This window comes from Pteropus vampyrus, unplaced genomic scaffold (genome assembly GCF_000151845.1).
Source record: "Pteropus vampyrus isolate Shadow unplaced genomic scaffold, Pvam_2.0 Scaffold11, whole genome shotgun sequence".
Lineage (NCBI taxonomy): Eukaryota > Metazoa > Chordata > Mammalia > Chiroptera > Pteropodidae > Pteropus > Pteropus vampyrus.
Window position 1 is genome coordinate 3,718,731 of NW_011888792.1, and position 27,436 is coordinate 3,746,166.

At 34.7% G+C, this 27,436-nt stretch overlaps 1 protein-coding gene across 2 annotated transcripts in view; it reads left to right on the top strand.

Moving 5' to 3' along the window:
* VCAN (versican) overlaps positions 1–27,436 on the top strand; it is a 115,680-nt gene that overhangs the window by 41,111 nt on the left and 47,133 nt on the right. The window contains exons 6-7 of one of the 2 annotated variants that reach the window (XM_023523149.1): positions 6,502–6,795; positions 13,320–16,139. In XM_023523149.1, the coding sequence (XP_023378917.1) occupies positions 6,502–6,795; positions 13,320–16,139 (3,114 nt within the window). The remainder of the gene's footprint in view (positions 1–6,501; positions 6,796–13,319; positions 16,140–27,436) is intronic. The other variant, XM_011377726.2, reaches the window with a different exon arrangement.

Here is a 27,436-nt window from a genome sequence, read left to right on the forward strand (position 1 = left end):
GAGAAGTTGGAAATGTGCAGACCTGGCTTTCCAGGCTCATTACCCCCAAATTAGAAACATTTCCAGCCTAAGACTAGAAATGGAGTGAAGTCACCTTAGCAGTCCTGGAGGTTTTCTTGTCTCTGTTAACAGAATGTTGGTCTCTGTGCAGGTTAAAGGATCAAATTTTAGGAGGGAATTGTCATGCTTTCGAATTATATGCAAATGTTGGCCCTTGAAAAATTATATAGCAGTGTATGTTAGCTGTTAAACAAACATGATAGTTTTCATGATTCAGAGGATAAGGAACACTAGTCTTCATGGCTTTGATCTTGTGTATGTAGATGTGGGCAAAAACAAGAGAGAGAAAGAGGAAGAAAAGAAAAAGAAAAATTCCTTGGAAAAAAACTTAAAAGTCCAAAACTTCAAAGCTAATAATAATCATGTTGAATTGCTTTTATCATCATGGTACTTGCCATGTACTGCAAGTGGTTTTGTCAAGTGGGCTTATTTCATGTAACTACTTCCAGCTCACATAACACATCTACTTTTGCATACATTTATTACTTATATACCCTATTGACCCAAAGATCAAGGAAATATAATAATATGTACAACTCTTAAATTTCTTTACGGTAAAAAGAAAATCAGGAAGTTCTATTCTCAAATGAGCAAAGGGAATTATGATTAGTTTATAAGAAGTGATTGTTTTAGACCAGACGGTTCAGAATAGAAGAGTTATAAGAACAAATAAACATTAGCATAAACATTTATTACCCTATTCTAGCAAATATATCCAGCTAGAAAAGCGTGTCGAGATCTCAGCTTTGATTACCAGGGAGAGCAGCCTATCATCTGCAATCTAGGAAAGAAATGAATTATTATCTGTGATCTGCTGATGCCAATTCCCCTTTTCACCATAATGATCACAAAGAATTGTCAGCGGGAGAGAACGAGCCTATCCTAGCTTTGCTCTAGACCCAGGCTCTTTACTAATTCGTTTCTGAGTTACTCCTGGACATAAACTCTAACTTTTGAACAGTGTAGGTTATTTTTTATGTTTTTATTTGTTTTTATTATTAATTGTCTTTTCATATGTGTCATTTTTGAGTTTGCCAAGAAGCAGCATTTCCATTTAGCAATCAGAAGTGCAGAAAAAGAACATGCATGGTCCAATTTCCAGAGAGTCTTATAGCAGTTAGTTGTCAAATTAAAGGTTTTTTTTAAAAAAATAATTCTGCTGACGTTAATTCACATAATTAAGATGAATTTAGCTTGTAGAATGTTAACAGATATTGAAGTCTCACCAGCAATGTCTTCCAGTTTCTTCTAGGGCATCCCTGAAAAGCTGAAATAACAGGAACAATTCAAACCCACAGCATTTAACTTAAAATTTTGGAAATTTATGGGTTAAGATACTGTATATATGTTTTTCATATAAAAAAGTGCTTGCCTTTGTATGAAATCCTCTGTTCTAGATTATATTTTATGTATATACTAATATGAATGTATATGTATTCACCTTGATAAATTCTTACTTAAATTAACTTGACATTTTGTCTTAAGTATGGCATTGTTTTAGGTCTATAAAATTTATTTTGTATATTTCTTTCCTGACATTTTATTTGTTCTCTTTAACTGGGAAAAATGAAGTATTCTCTCATAGGTAGATAACATTTATAAACATGTTCCAAATCTATATTCTAATTACAAATTTGATAATTAGTGTCCTGTAGTCATAGCGGCTTTGATGAGGAAGTTAATAGTGGACTCATTTTCTGGACTAACTTCTGGAAGTTAATAGTGGACTCATTTTCAGCTGATAAAAGTGGCTTGCCTTCCTGGAGGGCAAACTATCCAGTAAATCTAAAACACATCAAATTGTTTAGTTACAAGTATTCATGTGTAGACATAGAACACAGCCTTGTGCTATGCTAATAAAATAGGTGTTTTCTCTCACAGAAGGCTTTGCTTTTGCCCCTCTCACTCTACAGGTGGGACTTTGATAAAAACTCATAAAGAAGTTTTATTACCCACATCAGAGGCAAAAAGCTGCTCTTAAGACACTCTCAGAATAGGAACTTACACAACCTGACCAATTAAGTCATGTTGGAGAGAAACTGAGCAAATGCACTGTGTTGCTTTGCTTGATTCTCCATGTTTGCTTTCTTTTTCTCCCGTTCTTTGGTTCCTGATTTGGCTTTGCCTCTGGACTTTAGCTTTTATCTCTTGGTGCATCCTTTTATGATTATTCATTTTTATACCAAGATTGGTGTTACTTTTATTGTTATTGGACTATACCTAATATCTGTCTAATTTCATTCCACTGTGCTACAGTTTAGAACATATAATTTGACCTATAAATAATTCTCGACTATAGATTTAAAAACTGAAAGATCAATAAAAACTTGAAAATCTTAATGTCTCAACTGTTTTTTCAATGTAAAAGTGTTCAGTGTTTAGCCACAACCTGCAGTATATGGTATAGAAGGATGTGCCTACCATTTATTATTGAGAAGAAAGTCTGATGCTTTTATCTGCTGTATCGTCTTACTTTTTGTCAAAAGGTCTTCATTTTAAGAAATGAGTTCCTTTTGTGTTCGGCTTAAATTCCATTTTAGACGCTTCAACAGGGCTGCCTGTTTTGTCCCAGCCCCTCTGGTCACTTGCAGTCTTTGAAGCAACCCTGAGGGGCAAATGGTTTTCATATGTCTTTTGCTTTGTACTCTCTTTAGTTTTTTGGCTTTTGCTTTGAATCTGTGTTATTACCTGACCCATTTACTCTGCTTCTATATTGAGCAGGTTTATACACAGGCAACGGGAAACTTAATACTAAGTTATACTTGTTACGGATCATTGAGATTCCTCTTCATTGAAACACAGATGTCTCTAGAACAGTGTTTTCCAAACTATTCCATGAAACAGATCCATGGACTATTAAGTAGTATTCTATGAGGAAAGGAGTAGTGTTCTATTTTCAAATGGTGTGGGGACTCCCAATAAATACTATAACATTAAATGCTCTGAGAAGTCTTATAGAAATGAAACCTGTCAGATAACTTGTGTTCGTTTTATGAATGCAGTAGTCCATGGAACATCCTCTCTTTAGAATATCTAGTCACATCTCAAGGGTCACCAGTTTTCTGTGGAAGACATTTTTTGAAATTATGTTCTTACAACTTGAACCATAAGTTAAAAATCTTCCTGAACCATATCTTCAACAAAACACTTTTAATAGATAAATTCTGGTTTAAATAGCAGATCACCTACATTTGTATTATATCTGATAAAAATCATATAATGTCAAAGGATTATCTAATTAAAACCAGGCATCAAAAGCTACCTGACAAGAAGTTATAGATCTTAGAAATCAAGAAATCTTAGTAATATGAATTAGTTCAATTACTGTTATTTGCGTATTACCTATTGATTTACTTTTTTTTTTTTTCTGGCTTGAATTTTAGTGTAAAACTGATGCCAGGATATTCTGGCATATTTTAGGAAATTGTAAGATGTCCTGGCCTTAATAGTTTGTAGTTGATACATGGGAAGAGCAAAATTTTGACATTTAACTTTTAACTGTGTATAGATTGAGTGTTGATCATAAGCGCTTCAAAATCTCGTAAGATAATTCTAGTGTGGATGCTTCACTGTATCATTAAATTTTTGAAGTGGGCAAGGTAAAGTTCATGTTAAACAATTATGATTCAGGAAATCTTAGATATTTATTTTTTGAAACAGTTGAAATAAATATTTTTCTTTTCTTTTTCTCAATATTTTGAAATAAGACAATTATGGCATATATATCTTTATAGACAAAGTCCTTCAATTCTCGCTTTAAACTCAATGTTAGTTAAATCTTCCTTTTTCATCTGAGTTACATGAAACCCAAAGGTGATCTCTTTCAATATTTTTTTCTAAATGTTATTTGCCATGTTTGAAAAATTTCTACATATAAATGAAAAGGAAAATAGGTGGCTTTAGGGAATAGAATTTAATCAAATAAGTGAAATCATTATTTTATGGGTATTGGATAGATAGAAATTGTATCATCCAAAAAATGAATTAAATAATTGATATTTTGATATAAAGTCAGATTTAACAAGAGTTTCTATATGAAAAGTTCTATAAGTAGATCTTTATGATTTAATAATAATAACGGCATTCTCTTTTTAACCTGCCAGCACCTTCTAAAATCTTTTTTTCCTTTAATACTGCAAACGTGTATGCTGTTTAAGACAAGGAAACCGGTTAACCGTGAAATCATGGCGTCATTCTTCATTAGCCCTTTGGTCTGACCGCATTTGGTGAAGTCAATTTCCCCCAACATATCGACTAACATAGCTGTTCGGAGAAGCCAAGTTTTACTCAATTAATTATATTTCTTTATCCTGCACTGGTTGGCCGATCACTCCTGTTACTTGAGGAACGGTAGTTTTATCTTAAAGTAGAAGCCCCTCGCAGTGCAGGAAACTAAGGCAACAAAAATGATATGCCAGCTGTAATAACAAACCCAAGTGTCCTACCTTGGGGGGAAGCGGGCTGGCGTGCTGCCCTCTTTCACACTTGCATTCCTTTCAGGCTTAATGCAAGTGTAATACGAAGTGAATGAGGCTGCTCAGGGTGGCACAGACGCAGTCTTTCCGTCTGCCTTTCCCCCTGTTGCTTTGAGCCAAATCCATAGGTGAGATCAATCACCTGTTCCAGACAGCAGGTCCCCAAAGCCCTGCCACAGAATTAGCTTTATTTAATGTGCTGCTAGAGAAGGAGGGAAGAAAAAGAGCACCTTGTTTCTTAACAAGAACTTGAAGTGCCATTCATTTAACAAATATTGTGGAATACATACTCTAACTGGTACTGTGACCCTTATACTTTTAAAACATATTACGGAGGGAGACATTGAAGGTGTAGGGAGGGGGACGTTACATTTTTAGAGTACATTTTTAGATCTGAGATTAATATCTTTGACTAGACTGGATTGTTAAGGACAAACCTATTCACACTCATAACTTAACTTTTTTTAGTCAAATAAAATTTATTTTTCTTTCTCTTCTTCAAATAGCACTTATTGGGATTTGACCGAGTTTTAGCAATTTTAGATTTATGGGTGAGAAAAACTGATATGTGTGATTTGGCCATTTTTTCCATGACTAAGTTTTCTTACACACTCAGAGTTCTATTCATTCTGAACAATTGCTTGTTACCTTGAAATTTAGTCAGGTAAAGATCTGAATCGTGAGAACTCTGGAGTCCCAGTTGTCTAATATGTCATAGAATCAGAAAGTGGCTTTGCCGAGATGGAAACAGGACCCACAGCTGCTATAATAATGGGTTATCAATATTTAGCTTCCTGTCTATTTCATTGTATATTCTCCTCCTGCTGCTGTATTTGCTTAGACATTCTCTAATTCTGCCTCTGCCTTTTTAAAAGCCACTTTTGCTTATATGTGAAAAGCATCGTTTAATTTGCACTGAGTTTATTTCAGCCAATTGTTTTGTTAGTTACCCAAGTAAAATTCCAATCTAACAAACTGCCTGGCATTTCCAGAATATTTAATTATGACGCGTTAAATGATAATGAACACATTCTCTGCTAATTGGGCATGATAATGAACAAAGTAAATGTTCAGCCTTTGTTAATCAATAAACAAATATGAGAGTCTCTCAACCCTAGTTAGAGCCCCTGCTAACACACATGGTGTCTTTGCAAGAACTGAAAAAGGTGCCCCTCTGGGCAGACAGATTGCAAAAGGTATCTACCCTGGGCAGAGCAAGTAGAAAAAAGGGGCCCTTTCCTCCAGGGGAACTTTGGTCTCTGCCTGGTTGAGTGGGAGCCTGTGTTGGTCTCCATTCACTCTCATCCCTGACCATGTGCAGGCCATGACCTGCATAACAATCCCAGCAGCCCTGTGCCTCAGACAGGAAGGCAGATGACAGCATTCCATCCTGCTTCTATCCCTTCCGACTTCAAACCTTGGTGATTTTCCTGTATTATTGTTCAATTTGATGAGAGTTAATCCATTTTGATGGTAGTGATAGATGAGAAGGAGGGTCAGAGAATTCTTTTTGATTTTAGGATAAACAAAGTGAAATAACTCCAGTGACAGTTCAATACAGTTTTCTCTTTTCAGCAGGCAATGTTAATAAGTACACCACAGGCTCTTTTATTAAAGAGAAACTCATTTCCTGGGCAATAATCCAAAGAATCACTTGGAAAAATTTGTTCATCTTAAAGAATTTATTGTAACTTTATTGTCACATGACTTCTTCTTAATATACCCAGAGGTCATAGAAGCAGTCATGTGATAATGAAGTTTATATATATAACGAAAGTTTTCTGGTGTATGTTATTTTTTTATCATACATGAATAGTAACAAAATTAAATAACCATTATGTTTTCTGCTTTAAAGTGTCAGAAGCTGCTACCATGCCATGAAAAAAGTATTACATGCTACCTCCCACCCCCAACTGGAAAGGAATGAATAGTAAAACTTAGGCTTTTTTCCTTCTTCTTTTTTCAGGTGATGTGTTCCACATCACTGATCCCAATAAATTCACCTATAAGGAGGCTGAAGAAGAGTGTGAAAACCAGGATGCTCGGCTAGCGACAGTTGGGGAACTCCAGGCGGCTTGGAGGAACGGCCTTGACCAGTGCGATTACGGGTGGCTGATGGATGCCAGCGTTCGCCACCCTGTGACTGTGGCCAGGGCCCAGTGTGGAGGTGGTTTACTTGGGGTGAGAACCCTGTATCGTTTTGAGAACCAGACAGGCTTCCCTCCCCCTGATAGCAGATTTGATGCCTACTGCTTTAAACGTAAGTGTTTGATACCTTTTTAAAAGTTACAGATTAAAAAAATAATAATAATTCAAAGGCATGCATTGATGTTCAACTAGCGATTGGAATGGATTCCATGTCTTGAAGTGTGTGCACGGAATGGAAATAGTTCAGTGACTTTCAAAAGCAAGCTAACAGAACAGTAGCGAGATGGTTAAAACAACGGGAAGTTTGACAAATGGTTTTTTAGATGGGATGAGGAAATGTCAAGTTAAGGTCTGCACTGTGCTATTGCACCACAGAATATTTTTCTGATTAGTTCTTCTATATTAATAACAGTCCTTAAGTACAATTAGATAGTTGATGCTTTAACACTGAGGCCAACTGTGGCTGAATTGAATCCTTGAATTCTATTTATTTTGTCTTTGTTTGGTATGTCTTTCTTTGAAATGGCAAAGAATTTATATTTCAGTAATTGCAGGTAAGTACTTGGAACTAACAATAAGCATAACGTTGAATTAGTACCTAAAAATGAACTATGCTATAAATAAAATATTTCATTTTATTTCAAGTAATAGAATATGTGCCTTCTAAAATGTAATTATCTAGTATCATATTGACATAAAATATATGTTCTTTGTAAGGCATAACAAAGGCTATCTTCAGTTAGATTCACTGCCTAAAACTGGTTATAAGTAACATTTTCAACATTCATGATGTAATTATTTAAAATTTTCAAATTACCTTAATATATTTTATCAATAGTAGTCACATGACTTAGTATCATGCATGTAGAATGCTTGATTAAACAAGCGAGTAATCCATGGTCTTATGATATTTACTGCGAAGTCTATATTGTGACACCTAAACAAAGGTCTCCTAGAATTTTGGCTGATCTTAAGTATTTTCAAGATAGAGTCATGTTATATTGAAATATAGTGTAAAGGTTCTACTGTTTCCAATATATCTGGTTATAGCAATATGTAACTGAAATGAGTAGAAAATACATTAGCTTATTATGTAATTGGTTTCTAAAGTGATATACACAGGTATTCTTTATTAACCAAAAGACACAGAACTGGGATGTCTGACTATTCAGTAGAATAAATGTTAGTGCAACAGAAAGACTGATTTCATATATTGCTGTCTCCCAGCTAAAACACCTCTGCTTGGCTCTTCTCCCATGAACTCAACTTTCTGAGTGTTAAAGCCACGTGTTCTGTATCAGTGCAATACAAACTAGCTATAAAAAGCCATGGAAAATACAAGCTTTTGCTCCTAAACCCTGAAACAACAAAAAAGTCTTCCTAAATCATTTTCAGGAAAATAAAACAACAATAACAAAAACCTATCCCTAAAAGTAGAAAGGTATGCATTCTTTTAAACCACATTCTGGTTAATCATGATTTTCAGGTAGTTCAAGCTCTATGATCAGTTTTACATTAAGTGACTAATATGATTAAGGAACAAAATCAGATTGGTTTTTGTTGGGGTGAAGAGGTGAGAGAGGTTAAATTAGGGAAGGAGTAGAATTATTCAACTTTACTACATTCCTGGATTATATTTTCTTGTGCTTTATAAAACTGTCACTAAAAAACTTTTAAACAATGTTTTTAAAGTAAAATTTAAACCAAAGCCTATCTGTAGCCACAAAGAATTCATCCTTATATGTTTTAAATTATTTATTTAAATGGGGAATTCACATGAATGTATGAAATAACAAAGTACTTAGATTCAAATATAAAAACCACATACTAAAAATCTACATAAAATCTTTTAAAAGTTGGAATGTTTAGGTCCATTGTTTTTTCTCTAATTTATTTGAATTTATATAATTTGGAAGTATATAACCTGCAAATATAATGGTTCAAGTTATGTTTTTTTCTCATCTAAGCTAAAAGCAAGATTCTTATTTATTTCTTCCCTAAGATCCAATAATATTCAGAATTTATTCAGCACCACAAAAGGTTTATAAGTTTTGGTTATAACATAAAAAACCTTTCTTAAGCCACATGCAATACCAACAGCTTTCTCAAATTTCCAATTCATTTTTTAAAGAATATATATATATTTTTAAAGAATTTGAAAAATATTCTCAAAATGACTGCTGTCCAGTTTTCCCACATAGTTGAGTAGTAACCGAATTCTGTAGAGTAAATTTTGTTGAGATATGGCCTTAGCAACAGTTCTAAAAGTGATTTCAGAGATATACAGTTAGTTGATAAAGTAGAGGAATTTAGAAATATAATCATATTTTCCTTGTTTGCTTTTACCAAATGTAGAAAGTTTTTACAGCCACTTCTTTGTGAATAATACAGCATCTCACTTTGCTATAATCCCCTTTTCCTTCTAAAATCATTGAATAGAACATTAATAATGGCTGCTGATGAATATAATTAGAATTGATTATTGTCAAATAGATTTAAAAAACAAATAAATTAAAGCTTTATGAAATAAAGTTTTCCTATATAGTCCCCTGTGATAACTAAACCAAATTGTGCACTTTTGATTTTTCTACGTCCTCAGAGTTAAGTAAGTTCTCTGAAAGAGAGTTGTACAGGGCTTTGAAAGATCATCCATACATCCCCAAATTCAAGTCACTCAAAAGCATTCAAGACCCATGATAATAACATCAAACATCTCATTTGATGTTATTAATGATCTCAAGACAGGAAAATAGAGCTTGTTTCCTAGAAAACTCATCCTAATATCCTAGTACAGTCACTCTCAGGTAGTTTTCCTAATTATCTAAATCCATGGCATTTTGAGCCTATTTTTCCTTTTTAAGTTGGAGACCAAAATCTAAATAACAGCCATTTCTGTTATTAAACACAATTGTTCAGTTGTTCCTCAGTGTCTCTCTCAACTGAAATAATTTCTTTGTTTTGAAATTCAATTTCTAGTCCTCTAAATCATTTATGTGATCTTGCTTTGAGCTCTCTTTTTCATGTTCTTCTGTTTGATTAAGCTTGGAACTAAAATTAGTGGTCCAAAGAAGGCTAAATAAGTACCTACCACTTCATATGCTATCTTTCTTACATATTTGTTTACTTTTAAATTTGGCCTGCCTTTCAAACCTATGGTCACCTTATGAAATAAAGATAACAGTTATCTTTTTTTGTACCATTGATTATAATCTAACCATAGGTACCAAAATCTATCCTTCCCAAACTGGTATTTTTAAAATGTTTTCTCTTTATTGAATTTGAATCTGTTAGCATTCACTCACTCGTAAAACTTAAAAAAAAAAAAAAAGTTTGAATTTTAATCTCATTGTTTCAAACTTTACTTTTTCCCCAACTATGAACCCAGAATCAACTTATTGAATATCCACTTTATTTGTGAACTCTTATGTTTACAGTTATTTATGTATAAAATATTTAATATAGAGGAACTAATTTGAAATTAGTCATTTCCCTATAATGTAGGCATTAAGGATATGAGTTAAATGAACTATCATGCCACTAATAGAGTTTTTATATGTTATTAGGAAAATCTGCCTCATGTCTCACAACAGAAGCACAGAGAAGATGCTCTATAGGACATAACATACCATAAGTACAGTGATATGAAACATATGTGTGGCAGACAGCTGCAAAGATTGGAAGGGAGCTTTTGTGGAAAAGAAGCATGCTGATTTCTGTTGGCTTCCTCAGTAATGAAATTGGAGGGACACTGGTAGTTTTCCAAGACAAAAACTTCTCTTTATGAATGCTCCTTCTGGAGGGACACTTTGAGAATAATCTGGAACTGTGTTCTTGCCTTTATAATAATCATCATTAATACAGTGGCATTTATTCTTTAGATTCCTCTTTGTATGTATTTGTGTTTAACAAAAAATTTTTTTTTGTGCTGGGGAAAGTGGTTGAAACAAATGGCACAGATGATGAGATATATTGATTTATGATGGAAATTAACTGTTAAGTTGATAAAAAAATCCACCCAATCCCAAAAAGAAGTCTGAGGTTTTCCATTCCAAATAGTAGAATTAATTAACTTAATTATAAACAGACTCTAACAGGGCTTTAAAATTATTACAAATGCTTGTTTTTGAAAGCAAATTCACATAAATCCTTGCTTTGTAAAGGACATTCTTTGAGACATATTGCTGTCACTTTACTATGCTCCAGGACTGGATGAAGACAACACCAAGTGGTACAGTAATAATTGACAATGACATACAGTTACTTGTTTTCATAGCATTGTAGAAAATTGCTAGCACAGAGCTTGGGTTGGAACATAAGAGGACCTGATTCACAAGCCCTCTGTTTGGCCCTAATGCAGTTATCACCTTCTGTTGATTTCATCAGCCATGGAAATACTCAGAGGGAAAAAGCACAATTAACTTTTCTTGTTGTTATTAATAATAAGATTAATATTTTTCTAATATGCAGTGTGTGTTTATAGTGTTTCCATGGGAACTCTCTTTGTATGTACATTTTACTATTTCCCCAAAGATTGCAATTATTAGACAAACATGATATTTGGCAGTTAAATGAGGTAACAGTTATGGAATTTCAGAGTGTATAGAGAATTGAATTAAAAGAAAAACCACACTTTGGTTCCTTAAGTTGCTCATGTCAATCAAAATAGACCAGAGCTTCTTCCAGTGAATGAATGCAGAAAAAGCTTTTCTTAAGAAAAAAGAGGGAATGGTTATCTTAATGTATTTTTGAAGAGTTTGATCCTTTTTTTTTAGTTCTGTTTTAAAATAAAATGATAAATAGGCTTGAAAGAATATTTAAGTGCACCATAATGTAAGTGACTACCAAGTTTTCATTATAAAATTGATGAACCTGGGCTTTAAAATGGTCTGAGGAATGACCAGAGCTAATAACAACTCAAACCAAACCAAAAAAAGAAGAACCTATTACAGCTCGAGTCTGATTTACAAAAAGAATCACATCATTTTATTATGAAATCTTTAAAATACTTTATTTTTTAGAGCAGTTTTAGGTTCACAGCAAAATTAAGAGGATGATGCAGTGATTTCCGCTTTACTCCCAATCCCCACTCAGGTATAGTGTCTCCCATTATCAACATTCCCTTCCAGAGTGGAACATTTATTATAATTGATGAACCCACATGGATCTGTAATCATTTAAAGTCCATAGTTTACATTAAGGTTCACTTTTTGAGTTGTATATTCTACGGGTTTGGACAAATATGTAGTGAAATGTATTTAGCATTCTGGTATCACAGAGAGCAATTTCACTGACCTAGTATCATTAAGTTTTGACAGAGTGGACGGAGCTCAAAGGTATCCAGTTTTGTTTTCCAAGGACTCTTGTTTTGGGAGTAAGACAGAAGATATTGTAGATAGTACAGACATAACTCTTATCAGGGGAATAGGCATTACCCAAACAACTGGTTTTAAGTCATACAAGATGTAGCAAAACAATGACTACAAATTTCCTCAGAATAGTTCTTTCTGAATTTAGTGGCAACTAGTTTTTGATTATTGAAAGGCTGAATTAAAAAAACAAAAACAAAAACAACAGAATCTTTATGTATTAAGCTGCCACATTTCTCCCATGTAGGGAAAGAATCTTGTCTACAACACTCACTTTTATACACAATTTAAATTTCTTTAAACAGGCTAGGCCATTCCCTGTAAATCTGGAAGCATTATAATGTAGCATTTTATGATGACATGTTACTTTTTATTGCCTGAGTCCATTCTTTCTGATGCTCAGGGTTGTTTACAGTGTTTTGTAATTACAGACCGAAAATATATCATGCGGGTACTTTATTTCCTGTTCTAGGTTTGGGTTTCATGCTAAAGTAAGCCTGGAACCAAGACCCTTAAGAGTTACAAACATAGTGTGTACAACATAGAACAAAATGTAGAAGCACAACAAATGCCAAGCAGCCTCTGCCAGAAACATTTTGTTATTTATTAGAAACAAGCCCACATTACAGAGTTGAAAGAAAGAAGACGAATGTCCAACACCTGGAATCAAGTGAAGGGCGGTATTAAAAAGTTTAATATCCTGTTTTTATGAAACCCTCCACATTATGGACAATGTAATAGTTTATAAGTAATTTGGGTACATTTGATGTGGCTTTTTGTTGTTTTGCAATCTGAGGCACTCCCACTCCCCTGAGACGCTATGCAGCTTGAGAAGGAGGGAGAAAACTAGAGGCAGGGTACAGAAGCATCCAGAATAGGAGTACTAAGTTCTCCTACTAGGCTTAAAGTTGCTGGCCTACTTTCTAGTAAATCATCTAACTACTGTTTCCAAACTCTGAATTTATATATTTTTAGGCATCTCCTTATCTTAAAACTATATAATATTCATTTTCTTTAACCAAGAACATTCATTTATACCCAAGAGTAAAAGCAGTGATAAACTTTACAATATAAAACAAGTGATCAATTTGTGACTATTAAATGTTCAATTGTCTGTCTTTGGGTTAATTTAAGTATGGGTTTTAGACTCCTATTCATCACAAAACACGTTTGGGTCACTCCAAAATACACAGCAGCACTTAACAAACACTGGACGTACAACTTTTTATTAGTGACTTGTCTAATCCACTCTTTGAAATTATTTTTCTAGCTAAACAGAATATATCAGAGGCTACAACCATCGAGCCGAATATCCTTGCAGAAACTGCATCAGACAGTTTATCCAAAGAACTGCAAATGGTACCTGACAGAACTACACCAATCATCCCTGTAATCACTGACTTACCTGTTATTACAACAAAGTTCCCTTCTGTGAGAAATATAATCAATTTTGAACAGAAATCCACAGTTCAGTCTCAAGCTGTCACACACAGATTAGCCACTGAATCACCCACACTTGCTAGGAGTACCAAGAAGCCTTGGGCTATGGACTATTACTCCCCTTCTGTTTCAGGACAATTTGGAAAGCCAGATATATCTGAAATTCAGGAGGAAGTGCCCCAAAGTACAGCTGTCATCTCCCATCATACTACTGATTCACGGGGTGGTGTCATGGAAGATACACAAACACAAGAATCAATTATGCAAATTGAACAAATAGAAGTAGGTCCCTTGGTAACATCTATGGAAATCTCAAAGCATAGTCCTTCTAAGGAATTCTCTGTAACTGAAACACCATTTGTATCTACAACAATGACCCTGGAATCTAAAACTGAAAAGAAGACAGTAAGCACAATTTCTGAATTGGCGACTACAACCCGCTATGAATTCACCATGGGAGAAGATGATAGTGAAGACAGAACACTTACAGTTAGATCTGGTCAGAGCACCTTGGTCTTTAGCCAAATACCTGAAATCATTACAGTGTCAAAGACTTCAGAAGACACTACCCATACTCAACTAGATGATGTAGAATCAGTCTCAGTATCGACAGCTGTCTCACCTGTAACTATACCTGACAATGACGGATCATCCATGGACAGCTCGGAAGAAAAACAAACTAATGGTAGGAAAACTGAAGATTTTTTTGGCCAATATGTATCCACCACATCTTTCCCATCACAGCATCATACGGAAGTAGAGTCGTTTCCTTATTCTGGTGATGAAAGATTAGTCAAGGGAATATCCACAATGATTTATCCCTCCTCACAAACGGAAAGGACACAAAGAAGAGAAAGAACAGAAACACTAAGACCAGAGATGAGAACAGATACTTATACTAATAATGAAATACGGGAAAAGATCACAAAAGATCCATTTACAGAAAAAATCGAGGAAGAAGTCTTCTCTGGAATGAAGTTCTCTACAGCTTCCTCAGAGCAAATTCATCTTACCGAATCTTCAGTGGAGATAACCAAATCTTTTGAATCCCCAGCAGTGACAACAACAAAACTAAGCATGGTGCCAACAAAGGCAAGAGATGTGGAGGACGACTTTACAACTGCAGTTGGATTAGAAAGAGATGGCTATCAAGATATCACAAAGGATGATGAGGATATTACAACCGTGCATTTCACCCATAGCACTTTAAATGTGGAGGTAGTCACTGTATCAAAATGGCCATTGGATGAAGATAATACAACTGCAAAGCCATTCATGTCCACAGAACATTCAGGCTCTCCAAAACTGCCCACTGCCTTACTCACCACTGTAGGAGTGAGTAGAAAGGATAAAGAAATACCAAGTTTCACTGAAGATGAAGGAGATGAATTTAGTCTTATCCCAGATAGTACTCAAAAGCCATTAGAGAAGTTTACTGAGGAAGACACAACAGACCATGAGAAATTCACAATTAGATTTCAGCCAACTACATCAATTGGCATTGCAGAAAAGTCAACTTTGAGAGATTCTACAACTGAAGAAAGAGTTCTACCTATCACAAGCACAGCAGGTCAAGTCATTCATGCAACCATAGAAGGAAGTGCTTTAGATGAAGAAGATATGGATGTCTCTAAGCCCGTATCTACTGTCTCCCAATTTACACACACTTCAGATGTGGAAGGATCTGCATTTGTCAATTATAGTAGCACCCAAGAGCCTACTACTTATGTAAACACTTTCCATACCATTTCTCTTTCTATAATTCCCAAGACAGAATGGGGAGTGTCGGTATCTTCCATCCCATCAGAAGGTGAAGTTCTAAGTGAACCCTCTCAAGACATACATGTCATTGGTCGGACTCACCTTGAAGCAACTATTTCTCCTGAAACTGTAAGAACAACAAAAGAAATTACACCGGGAAGAATTACAACTCAAGAAGAATTCCCTTGGGAAGAACAGACTCCAGAGAAACCAGTCCCTGCTCTCACTTCTACAGCTGGCACAGCCAAGGAGGCAACACCACCTTTGGATGAACAAGAAAGTGATGGGTCGGCATATACTATCTCAGAAGACCAATTGGTGACAGATTCTGAGAGAGTCCCAGTTTTAGAAACAACTCCAATTGGAAAAATTGAGCCCAGTATGTTTTATCCACCTGCTGTTGTCACTGAGCCCAAAGCAAAAACAGATGAAGTGGTAACACTAACACCACGCATGGGGCCGAAAGTATCTTTAAGTCCAGGGCCCACACAAAAATATGAAAGAGAAGGTACCAGTCCAAGGGAAGTTGACAGACTTCACACAATTTCATCATTCAAGACATCCTCAGCATCCACTGAGAAACTGCCTTTCCTTGACAGGGAAACTGGTGAAGAAACAACCGGTGACATGGTAATCATTGCAGAATCAACATCTCATGTTCCTCCCACTACTGTTGATATTGTAGCCAAGGAAACAGAAACCGATATTGATAGAGAGTATTTCACAACTTCAAGTACTCCTTCTGCTACACAGCCAACAAGACCACCCACTGTGAAAGGCAAAGAGGCCTTCAGACCTCAGCCATTTTCTACTCCAGAACCCCCGACGGGGACCAAATCCTACTCTGACATAAATATTTTTATTATTGAGGTCAGAGAAAACAAGACAGGTAAGTCTTTGCTTTCTAGACATACCAGCCAAGGCAATCAGCATTTTATCTTGAAAATTACTTTTGGAAAAAAAAAAAATCAACATGCCAAATGCTGCCATTAGAAGATAACTGGAGTGTGAAAAAATTCTGTGTTTTAGCGTCAATATTTGTACAAGAATTGGAAGAATGTGTTAAACAATTTGGAAGAATGTTAGATACGATTTTATTTTAAAAGTCATAAAAGCCCTGCTTTGTCATCTAATATAACCAAATCATCACATTACATCACTTCAGAACATGCAGAACAAAATGTTTTAATTTCAATGTCTTTCCATGCATTACTACTCAAGTGTAGTACTAGACTGTGTTAACATTCCATTGGTCTTTAACTATTAACCTTCAGTACTTACATTGTGGACAGCTAAACTGTATTTCATATCCCTAGGCTTGACAGAGATCTAAAGGTTTATTTTGTTTTTTTCTCTTCCAGGAATTTGCAGGTTTATTATATGACTAATGGTGGGTAATAGGTCTGTCATTTAAACGTTATTTTCATGCAAGTTCAATGTGTATTTGAGCTGTTGTTTTGGGGTATTTTAACAAGGCTTTAAATATTTAGAACAAATACAGTTTAGCTCAGTTTTGGGAAATTCCATAATTCATTGTATCAAATATAATTTCAGAAGGCGGATATGTTAGTATTATGTCTGTTCCCTAAAGCCAGGCTATAATGTTATTTATTTTATGATCTAATTGTTTTATCTCTAGGAATATTTGCAATGTCTTTTATTTTGCACGAATATTTTATTTTTCTGGCAAAATGCTTAAAAGCTGTTTTCTTTTTTAAGATTAATAGTTGAAATTTTCATTATCAAATATAACTATTCCTTCCTAAAAGTCAGACCACACCCTCTTTTTAATTTTGGTAAGCTGAGTTAAGAATATATAACTCATACAGTTCAATAAATCAATTCAGGTTTGTCTCTTTCCAATTTAGAAGTTCAGATCATTGATTTTAGTTAAGTTGCTATATGCTAGTTTTGATATGTGAATTAAATGAATAAATACTCATTTTTTTCTAGACATGGTTCTGAGAAGTTGGGCTAGAAGAATTTTTTAGCTGGTTTTCTCTTTTACTTTTGGGATATTTCCCTCAGGATATCATTTTTCTTAAGAGTGATGTTATCCTCATTTGAGTGCTCAGGATTGTACCTGTTGGGAACAAACAGGTGACTCTGTTGTCAAGTTAGTTGCCTTGCAATACTGTAGGTGGAAACGTCGGCTTCAACTACCCAGAATTTTCTCAGTGTAAAAGCTCTTGTGGAAGAAGTGAGTAGCAGAGACGGTAACACATTCCCAGAATATTGAAGTTAATTTTCACTTTCCCATACAATTGAAAGAGGCCAGGATTGGAGCATTATTTTCCTGTTTCTCAGAGACCATAACATATTTCCTCTCTCTTCCATTCCTTTTCTGCCTCTTGGAACTGGAGTTGGAGAAAGATGAGTTGCCAAGCAGTGGGAATGAGGGTTGCCGTTAGTAGGGTTGGAAGAGTGACAAGAAGGTACTACTATAAAAAGCAAGAAGTGAAGAGAAGCAAAAAGGAATTACTACTCACACTTAATTTGAGAATTAAAATGTTATTTGAGTGAATAACTATGCAGCAGTTTTTCTGAATTTATTCTTTCGTTAGTATAGATACTAAATTGAATCAAGTGATCTAGAAAACAGTAAAAAGTGTTCTGCATTTAAAAACTCTTCTAAATGGCAAACTGTGTGTTAAGGTTAGATTTATCAAATTACAAAATGGGAAAGTGAAACTTGATCTCCCTGAAAGAGCTGGCAGGGATGGCGGAGGGCGGGGCGGGGGGGGGGACCCAACTAAGTTTATAAATGATTAGTCAGAATGGAGGGTCTTAGTAACCTAACCCAGAAACCATTTATACAAAGGTGCATATTTATAATTTGAGTTGTGAACTTAATTCAGCTGAATTTGCGAGACATGACTAGGTGTTTCCCCTTCTTTCTTCCACTTTTAAAATATGAGACCATGATTTGTCTTTGAACTAACTTTTAATCAGCATTGATAACAATAGGTCAGAAAACTCTGTGGACAGGGCATACTTCGCTAGCTCCTTCAGGACAGGATTCCAGTGTGTGTGTGGGGGGCGGGGAGGGGGAGCCTGTATCTGTCTAGCTTTCTCTCCATTCTTCTCTCTCCCATCTATCATTTTCTTTTGCTTTATATGAGCCATTCTCCTTATGACTAAAAGCATAATATTTGTCTTAACAAAACAGTGAGGTTTGCTCAGATCCAACTGCTTACTTTTACTTATTTTATTTGTTTCCTATAAGAAATTTAGTTTTTCAAGCATTTTGAACTTTAGCAAGGGAAAACTCTACAGCAGCTGTTAAATTAATGAGTTCTAAGGCAGGTGTACATTAATAAAAAAAATACATCTATGCCTGAAAAACCAACCTTTTTATGTATCAAGGCACATTTTTCCAGACTGGAAAATCCTTGGTACATGTATGAACTTGTATAAATTTAAGCACAAACATAGAATTGACCTCTACACATACTGAATATACAAGTAAGCAAAAATACCACCCATGCTACACTAAACCAAGGCATTCATAATTTTTTTGCTGCACTCAGCAAGTTATATAAATCTTGATTTTTTCTTTTTTTTTTTACTGCTATGAAACAAAACATGCTACTCAGAACACGTTTATGTTATATTTGCTTAAATGGATCTTAATAGTAACTTAGGGTGCTGTTGCTAGAGGGTAACTATAGTTAGCAGTTAAAAAAATCTGAAGGAACTTTTCAGCTCATAAAAGTTTTATGAGCTGAAAAATGCTATGGGGTGTGTTTAACAGTGGTTCAGGGTATACTGAAAACATGACTCCTGTCTATTTCAGGAGTAATTTGCACACCTGCATTTTGAAAAATTATTAAAAGGTTTTCTTTGTGAACATGCATGAAGTCTATAGGATTTAAAGGTATATAAAGAGTTTCTTCAATTCTGGGTTTCTTTTTTTTTTAAAAAAGAATATCTTTTCTCTGAATCATCTGAAATGTCACAGGTTAGTGTGGCAAAACTGAATTTTTTAAAAAACCGATACACGGTATCTTTAAATAAAATAATAATTTGGAAATACGCAAACATAATTGTGTAAATGGTTATAGTTTTAACCTTAAAATAAGTGGCTTTTTCGTTTTTTAAAAAACAAGTTCATAAATACTACACACTATTTTTCAGGCCGGCTTAATGTTATTTGTCTTGTCAAGTGTTCTTTTATAATTTATATCTATCTAAATCTGAGTGTAAGGCAAGCATATAGCCAATATTAAATTAAAATGATATAAATATTAAGATATTTATAAAATTATTAATGTAATGATATTAAAGACAAGTGCGATGTTGAGTGAGATTATTTTGGCCTCTAAATTAGAATTTATTTTGCTCGGTTTCCTTTTTGAAAATTATGGTACCTTATTGCTTACATCATTCAGAAATAACCCTCATGTGATTAATTCCATCCTCACTTTTGTTTGTATATTCAAGAAATGTACATAAAGCTAAAGACTTATTTTATAAATATGATAGTGTCGAGGAGAGGTAAAGAAGAAAGAACATTGGCTGTGAAAACAGGAGCTTTCTGGGCATATGCCAATATTTGATTGTACAGTCATTTTTTTAAAAGGTAATGTTTATACAAGATAGTTCCATATAATTTTTAATCGCATATTTTTGATCCTTATAGAATTTATTCTGTGGAAAAATACTTTCATGTTTTTTATTATAAAATCAGACTCTTTCAAACAAAGTCTTATTTGGGACCTTCATATTTTGAGTAGATAACAGTGGCTGTTCTGGTTAATGTTTGAGAGGGGAGACAGGAGCCCTACTTCTTTGAAACCTCCCCCTTATGCCCTGTGGTAGTTTCTAATGTAACGGTACCTCAGAACAGCTAGAAAGATAATGATATTATCTAGATAACTCAAAGCAGAAACAATTACTCATTCTTGAGTATATTGCTTTTTATAAAGTAAAAACATTTTTTAAATTGGTCTGATTATCAATACTTTCACTATAATGATACACATTTATTAACGTTTACTTTGAATAATTTTGTATAATGCTGAATAAAGCAAATTAAGCAAATCTAGCTTCAACCATATTGATGCCTTGTGTAATTAAGATAATATCCAGTTACATTTCAGAATATCACATGTATGTGCAGCACGTTTTACATATATTAGCATGTTTCAACCTTAGAGAAAATTTGTGAGACAACTAGGGAAAGTATTGCAGATAAGCAAACGGCGGCACACTGGGTCTAACACTGCTGGCACTGAGTGTAACAGTCTTGGCACTCCTTGGAGCATTTTTGCAGTGAGGCGATTCTCTCGCCTGACGAACTCACAGGAGTGATGACCCCCTACTGGCTCAGGTGCTGACCTGTCCATCAATTCCTGAAAGAGCATAGACTCTGGAAAAACTGGCTTCTCATTGGCATTCTATTGAATTGTTAAGAGTAGACGACTTAGGTTTAATTTGCTGCTACTGTGGGGTACAGTGCATGCTATTCAGAGACCTGCCATAGCAAGAGAACAGCATGCTGAAATCGGTAGCCCTGTTTGTGGGCTGCTTCCTTTCTGCAAAATTTTGGAGCACATGCCAGAAAGTTGATGGGGCTGGTGCTTGCACACTTGAGTGGTTCCCTTCGCTGAGCTCCAGCTGTGGCTCCCTGCCAGAGAAGCACATTTTTTTGCAGAGCATTAGGTTGGCTTCCCCACCACCCTTCTTGGCCGTCCCTAAGTCTAGAAAAGGATCAAGTTTCTCTTCTGTTATTCAAATAATGAAACAGGAAGAGACTGTCTGTCTTCCCTTCATTTCCACGGAATAAAGAAAAGAACTGGCCTTAATATTTTTAAATTATTAATGTGCTTAACAATACACTACAGACCAAAGTTTACCTTTTTAAAAAGCCCTTCTACATAAAATCGTTTGTATATATAACACAAACGTGCACATACGACTTATATATAATCTCAAATTTTCAAATGCTCTATGAATGTTTTATTCATTTAAGAAATTGAAATTGTTTTCTTCACAGGTTGAGGTTCAATAATTAAAGACATGTTCTGTAGATAGCCAAAAGGAACTTTGTTATCCTCTTCCTAACATGAACATATATACCTATTTTTCTTCTGAAAATGACATTTGCAATTACAACTTATTATTATCAAAACTGCTGTGGGCAGGGGGCAGGTTATCTAAAGACAAATACCACTTAGCTACCATTGGCAGTGACCTTGAGAGAAAGGCTCACATTGTCTTCCAGCAGAATTCAGTCAATCAAAGATTATCTTCAAGTAAAGCTACAGATATTAAAAGGGCACAAAATAAACATAAACCATGGACCCTGCTCCCAAGGACTTTAAATGCATTTTGGAGAACCAATATCAATACAATCAAATATAATCGCAGAATAGAAACATATAATTACACACAAAGTAATGTGATACTAGCTGTGAATGGTAGATGAGGTCAGTAAAGGAAGGAATCAATGACAGCAGGGAAGTCAGCAAAGATTTCATGAGAAAGAAGACTTAAATTGGTCCTTGTTGGAGGGTAGACCAAAACAAATGAATGGGGACAAGTTTTTAGGTTAGCGCTTCCCAACTTAAGGGCAAAAGTTAAGCTAAGGAGGCCCAAGTATAACCAGGCATTTTATTGAATGACAGAGAGAATATGGCCTGCTTCAGAGATGAATACCTTCTTAGGATTCACCAGGAAACTTATGCAGGTTTCCAGAAATTCTTCTTAGGATTCACCAGGAAACTTATGCAGGTTTCAGCCAACTTCTTCAGGAGGGAGTGTTCTCACACTGCTTTTCTGTTCTTCAGTGATTCGTACTTTTTGATAAAGATAGCATCTTCTGTAGGTTAAGTACATTTAGCTTTTCAAGATATAGTCCCATGAAGTGTCATGGTTCACAGTCACACAGTGGTAGAGTTAAATAAAACGACTTTGTAAAGAGTGGGCAGCATACTCTAAAAAGATGATTTATAAGTTTATGATATCTTGATTCAAGTGAACTTTGAATTAGTAGTATTACAGAAGGAGATGCTATAAGTTGGAGAATCAAGAATCAGTCTCTCTTTTGCTTATCTGCAATGCAGACCCAAGAATTTCTTGATTTCTTTGTCAGTTTTTTTTTTTTTTTTTGCCAGTACAATGGATGTCATAGCTATTATGGTGTAGAAAGAATAATGTTTTCTAAACTTTGATCCATACTCTTTTTCCAAATCACAAGGATTATGAAATAAGAAAGATGATCACATGTATATGTATGTGTATGTTCATACACATATATACATAAACACACATATATGTATACACACCTATACATATAATATACTAATCTATTTTCCTCGCTTATTCAACAAATAATCAAATAATTACTATGCACTGGTTTCTACACTAGAACTTGATTTTTGAAGCACACTCTGTGTGATATTCTAAATGAAATGGATAGGTAGTCGATTTGCTCCATAGGATACGGAAGAGGTGGTTGATGTAGTGGAAAGAGCCTTTGGAAACAGATCATTGTCAAACTTGTTATTTGTGATCTGTTTGACCTTGAATAAACTGCTTAATCTCGATAGGCCTCAGTTGTTATAACATTAAAAATATATAATAATACCACAAACTCACCAAATTGCTTAAAGGAGAAAGAGATCTCTTTAAGGGCTTGCCAATCTCTCTGATAGACATGTCACACATTTAATACTCCATGACAACAAATAACCGAGCACAGTGCCTGGCACATGGGAACAACTTAGTACAAATTAATCCCCTCTCAGCTTTAGGAATTATTTTATTCTGAACTTCTAACTGTAGGAAAATTTAAATTATTTTGTACTAAACAGGTAAAAATCAAATTATCTTAAAATTCAAGATGATTTATACCATGGGGAGCCATATATAATTTTACTTATAGTATCTGCTTGACTGCAAGTGCTTGTTAAAATTTTAATCCTCTATGGATTGTATTTTTGGGGGAATAATGCCATTTTGGGTACAGATCAGAAGCAGCTGCAGCCCTTATTTAACATTCAAATACAGTATTGATTCTACAGTACCTACATGCAGGATTCATTGGCTTTCTGCTCTTTCATGTGTGAAAATTTGGTTTATGATTTTGATTACTACCAATTCCCCCATCCCCCCACCCCCAGAAAAAAAGAGTTTTTTCTAAATTCTTTATGAATTTTTCCAGATATTAGACCTAACCTCTTCTTGCATATTAACAGGCTGCATGGTTATTTTCTGCTGTCTTTTGTTGTTGTCAAGAACCCCTCCCCCACCCCCACCCTCCCAGTTCTCTACACAGGGATTACATTCTTCTTTATTAATACCTCTTAGATCATTCATTTGTGCAATGAATAAAAAATATTCGCGAGCCCAGACAGTGTTCAGTACTTTGGGGTATGGGGGAGAGAGTAGCCAAGGGGAGAGACGTTAATGGTGAGAGGAGCAATAGGGATAATGGAAAAGAAAAATGTTCTCTTAGATTTCATTTTAATGAGATAAAGCTGAGAATTCTATGTTTTAAAAAAAGGCATTGCCTATTTTTGTCAGTTTACAAAACATTACACCTCAGTGAAGCTAGTTTGTCAGGTATAAAAAGAAGAGTTGGTAATTCAGTGGCTTCATTGACAGAATGATTTCAAGAATGGCCCCACTTGGGGGCGGTAGGGATGGTGATATGTTTTGGTAAAAACTGTAGTATATAGTTTTTTCATTTGTATAAAAGTACTTTCCATTTTTTTACAACATTATTGAAGCTATGTAAATGTAAAGAAAGCAAATGTAAAATATTCTTTCGCCCTTAGGGCATCATATGGACAACTGAGAACGTACTTTATAGCATTGAAAATTGGTATTCCTTAGAGAGATATACCAGTGTTTAGACTTTTAAGTATGAATCTGGAGGGAAATACCTATCGATTAGCAGGAAGGCTATCATTATTCTTAAACAGAGTAATTTGATTCTTTGGAGGAAAATAAATTATAGTGAATATTCTAAATATTTGCTAGAATTACCATGATAATGTATAAAATATAAAGTGTTTCTCCATAAATTAAAGTCTAAATAAATTTTTAAACTGGAAAAAAAAATCTCTGGGATGAGAGGAAAAGTTTAATTATAGTTTAACATCTATGTCTATGAAAAATTTACATATTTTGTCATAGTATTATACCTAGACTTACTTTTGCACATGTGCAGTCAGTAAGCTCCACCTTGACTGGCTTCTAATGACTTCGTCTTTTGGCTTTGTACCACAGTATTCCTGGTTTTTCACAGAGTAATTTAGTTGTTTTGGCCATATGATGTGTATACTGGGTTTCTGAAAGTTTTGGTTTTTCTAAGTTGAGAAAGGGAAAAGTAAATATAATGTATACTTCTGTAGAGTATAATAGAATATAGTATAAATATTATTTTTCACTATGTTGCAATCTTACCTTGCTCTGCTCTTTAGGGGAGCCATTTTACTATCTGAAGATAAACCATTCTCTATCAATCTCTTCACACCCACCCCCAGGAAATATTTTAGAGGTTTGTTGAAACAAAATCAATCAGTCAAGCTACTCTGTCTGGGAAAAAAAAAATACTGTAATCTATAGCTTAGTTGGGAAGGGAACTCGAAATAATTAGTAAGCAAAAGAGTATATAATAAAGGAAATTGCTTGCTTTAGTAAAAAGAAAAATAGCAGTAATATGAAGTAAGTTAATATAAGAAGCATCTTTAGCAGGTAAAGTCTCAGAATCAACCAACCTGTTTACCTGGGAGGGCCCAGAGCTTCACCAACCAGGCACCAAACAGCCAGCTAACCAACCACGACGTGATTCCATGCTAACGTTTGAAAAACACCAGGAAATCACTTAAATATTGCTCGCACTGCTTCTCAACCCTGGCTATATCTTAGAATCACCAGGGAGCCTCCAAACAACAACAACAACAACAACAACAACAACAACAACAAAACCCCTACCCCATCCCCCATCAGACAGCTTGAATCTGAACTTTTAGTGGTTGGCTCAGGCATTTGTATTTTTTGTTGGGTTCTTCTCTTAAATTTGCTTCATTTATTTAATTTTTATTAGTAGTAGCTGTATTTTTTTTAATGCAGCCCATGTGATTTGGAAGCACAGAGAGGGCTGAACACTCCTAGTAAATTAAAGGACCTGCAGACAACTGGCTGAAATACAGACATGCTTGGGGAAGGGGCTGCTTCAAGCCTCTGACAGTTTAAGCTGTACTTTACCAATTTCCAAGAGGAAAAAATTATGTCTGATTCCATCTCCCTTGAGTGAAATGGAGGTCTCTGATCACACTTTAGGAAGTGTAACTTTTGTCACAAATGTTAAACAACATCAGTGAGGAAGAAAATAGAATTAAACATAATTGAAACATATGTTTTTTAAAAGTTTCCCGAATAATTGACTCAGAAGAGATACTGAAGGATGGAGAATATATTTCGAATTACTCAGAACTGCATAATTAACTTGGCTGTATACATCCATGTTACCTTTTCTCTATCAACATGAAAAGTTAAAGGAAATATGTATGCTTATGGTTTAAGGATTCTTTTGGCTATACTGCCAAAACGAGTTTGTTCATTACACATTTACATTTGAAAATACCAGTGATTACTGCCTTAATATATAAGCCTGTATGGAATGCTAGATTTGAAAAGAAAATGAATGATTAAAAAAAAATTGAGACTGCACCTGAACATTTAGATTACCTGGATTTTTATAACCATAAGAGTCTTTAGTATTTGAGTTATCTGTATGGTACTTCAGTTTTATCTCAGAATTTGAGCTGTTATTGCAGCCAAAGAACAATTTCTTCAGTCTAAAATGCAAATCTTTCAAAGGAAGTATCAAAGTAGTAGAATGTAAACTTTTTCATTCTTGATGATAACTATAGACATTCTTTTAACTAAATTCCCAAAAGAAGAGCTAAGTAGCCAGAGTATGAAGAGCATTGTGTTTAAAGGATCCCTTCCCATTAATTATGAAATATAGAACTTAGTAAGGTAGTGAAATAAAAATATAAAACAACTAGGGAATTTATAAGTAAGAAACAATATGACATAAATCCTATAGCATAAGATACAACCAGCTTGGGCTGAGGCATTTTAGAGAAGATATGTTAGAGAACTGAGGGCTTCAGCTGGATCATTCATAAATGTATAGGTGAAGTTCAAAGGAGAATTTATAAAGCATTCCAAATTGGAGGCAGGATGGTTCTTCTTGAGCAGAAGTCTGAGATGAGAATGAGGATATCGAGATAGTGACCTAAAGCTGCTGGTCTCCAGTGCAGAGAAGCAAAGAATGACAACAGAGAACTGGAAAAAAAAAAAAAAAGGGTAAAGTGTAAATGTGGGGTTGTTTGAATATTCTTTAGAAGAGGTAATCAGAAACTATTACTGAATTTTGAAGAAAGAAGTGGTGTAATATTAAAAATAAAATGGTGTTTGGTATACTTTAGCTTAATAGCTACAATTTGAAGAGGCATTTGTTTTACTTTAGTCAAAGCATTTAAATTTTTTAAATCTATAAATCTGATCAAAGCATTTTTCTGGCGTTAAGTTATAAGGTCATCTGTCATCTCTCTCTCTCTCTCTCTCTCTCTCTCTCTCTCTCTATCTATCTATCATGTATCTAAATAGGCTTTTGACAATGTTAGAAAACTAGAGTGAAAAAGACAATAGAAGTAGTGCCCTATGGTTGGTTTTTGTTTATTTGTTCTACTTTTAAAGAAATGTTTGGAAACCAAATAACCTGGCTTACTTCTCTTTCATTTAGCTCTGTATCTTATTGTTCAGAAATGTTTGAAGGTCCCAAAAGTACTGATTATGCTCTTCCACAAAGCTTTTACTCTTTAAAAATTGGAGGTTATGAAGTCCTTTGGGCCTATTCTATAAGCAAGAGGAGCTCACTCTCAATGATCTCTTCTTAAGCACACTTAGACCAGCTGACTATATCTTTCCCCTTCACAGAATAGCATTATTAGAGGATTATCTGAAGTTGGGAAAAGAGATGATTCCCATTTATCATCCTCATAACATGTCTGCCTCATAAAAGTGAGGTCATCAGAAACACTTACACTGTCTATACATATATATTACTCTCTCTGGGTGTAAAATTCATGAATTGAGAAATATTGAGCTTCTTGATCAGCAAGAGGGGACTGTCAGTTTAAGATAACATGCTTGGGTGGTGCA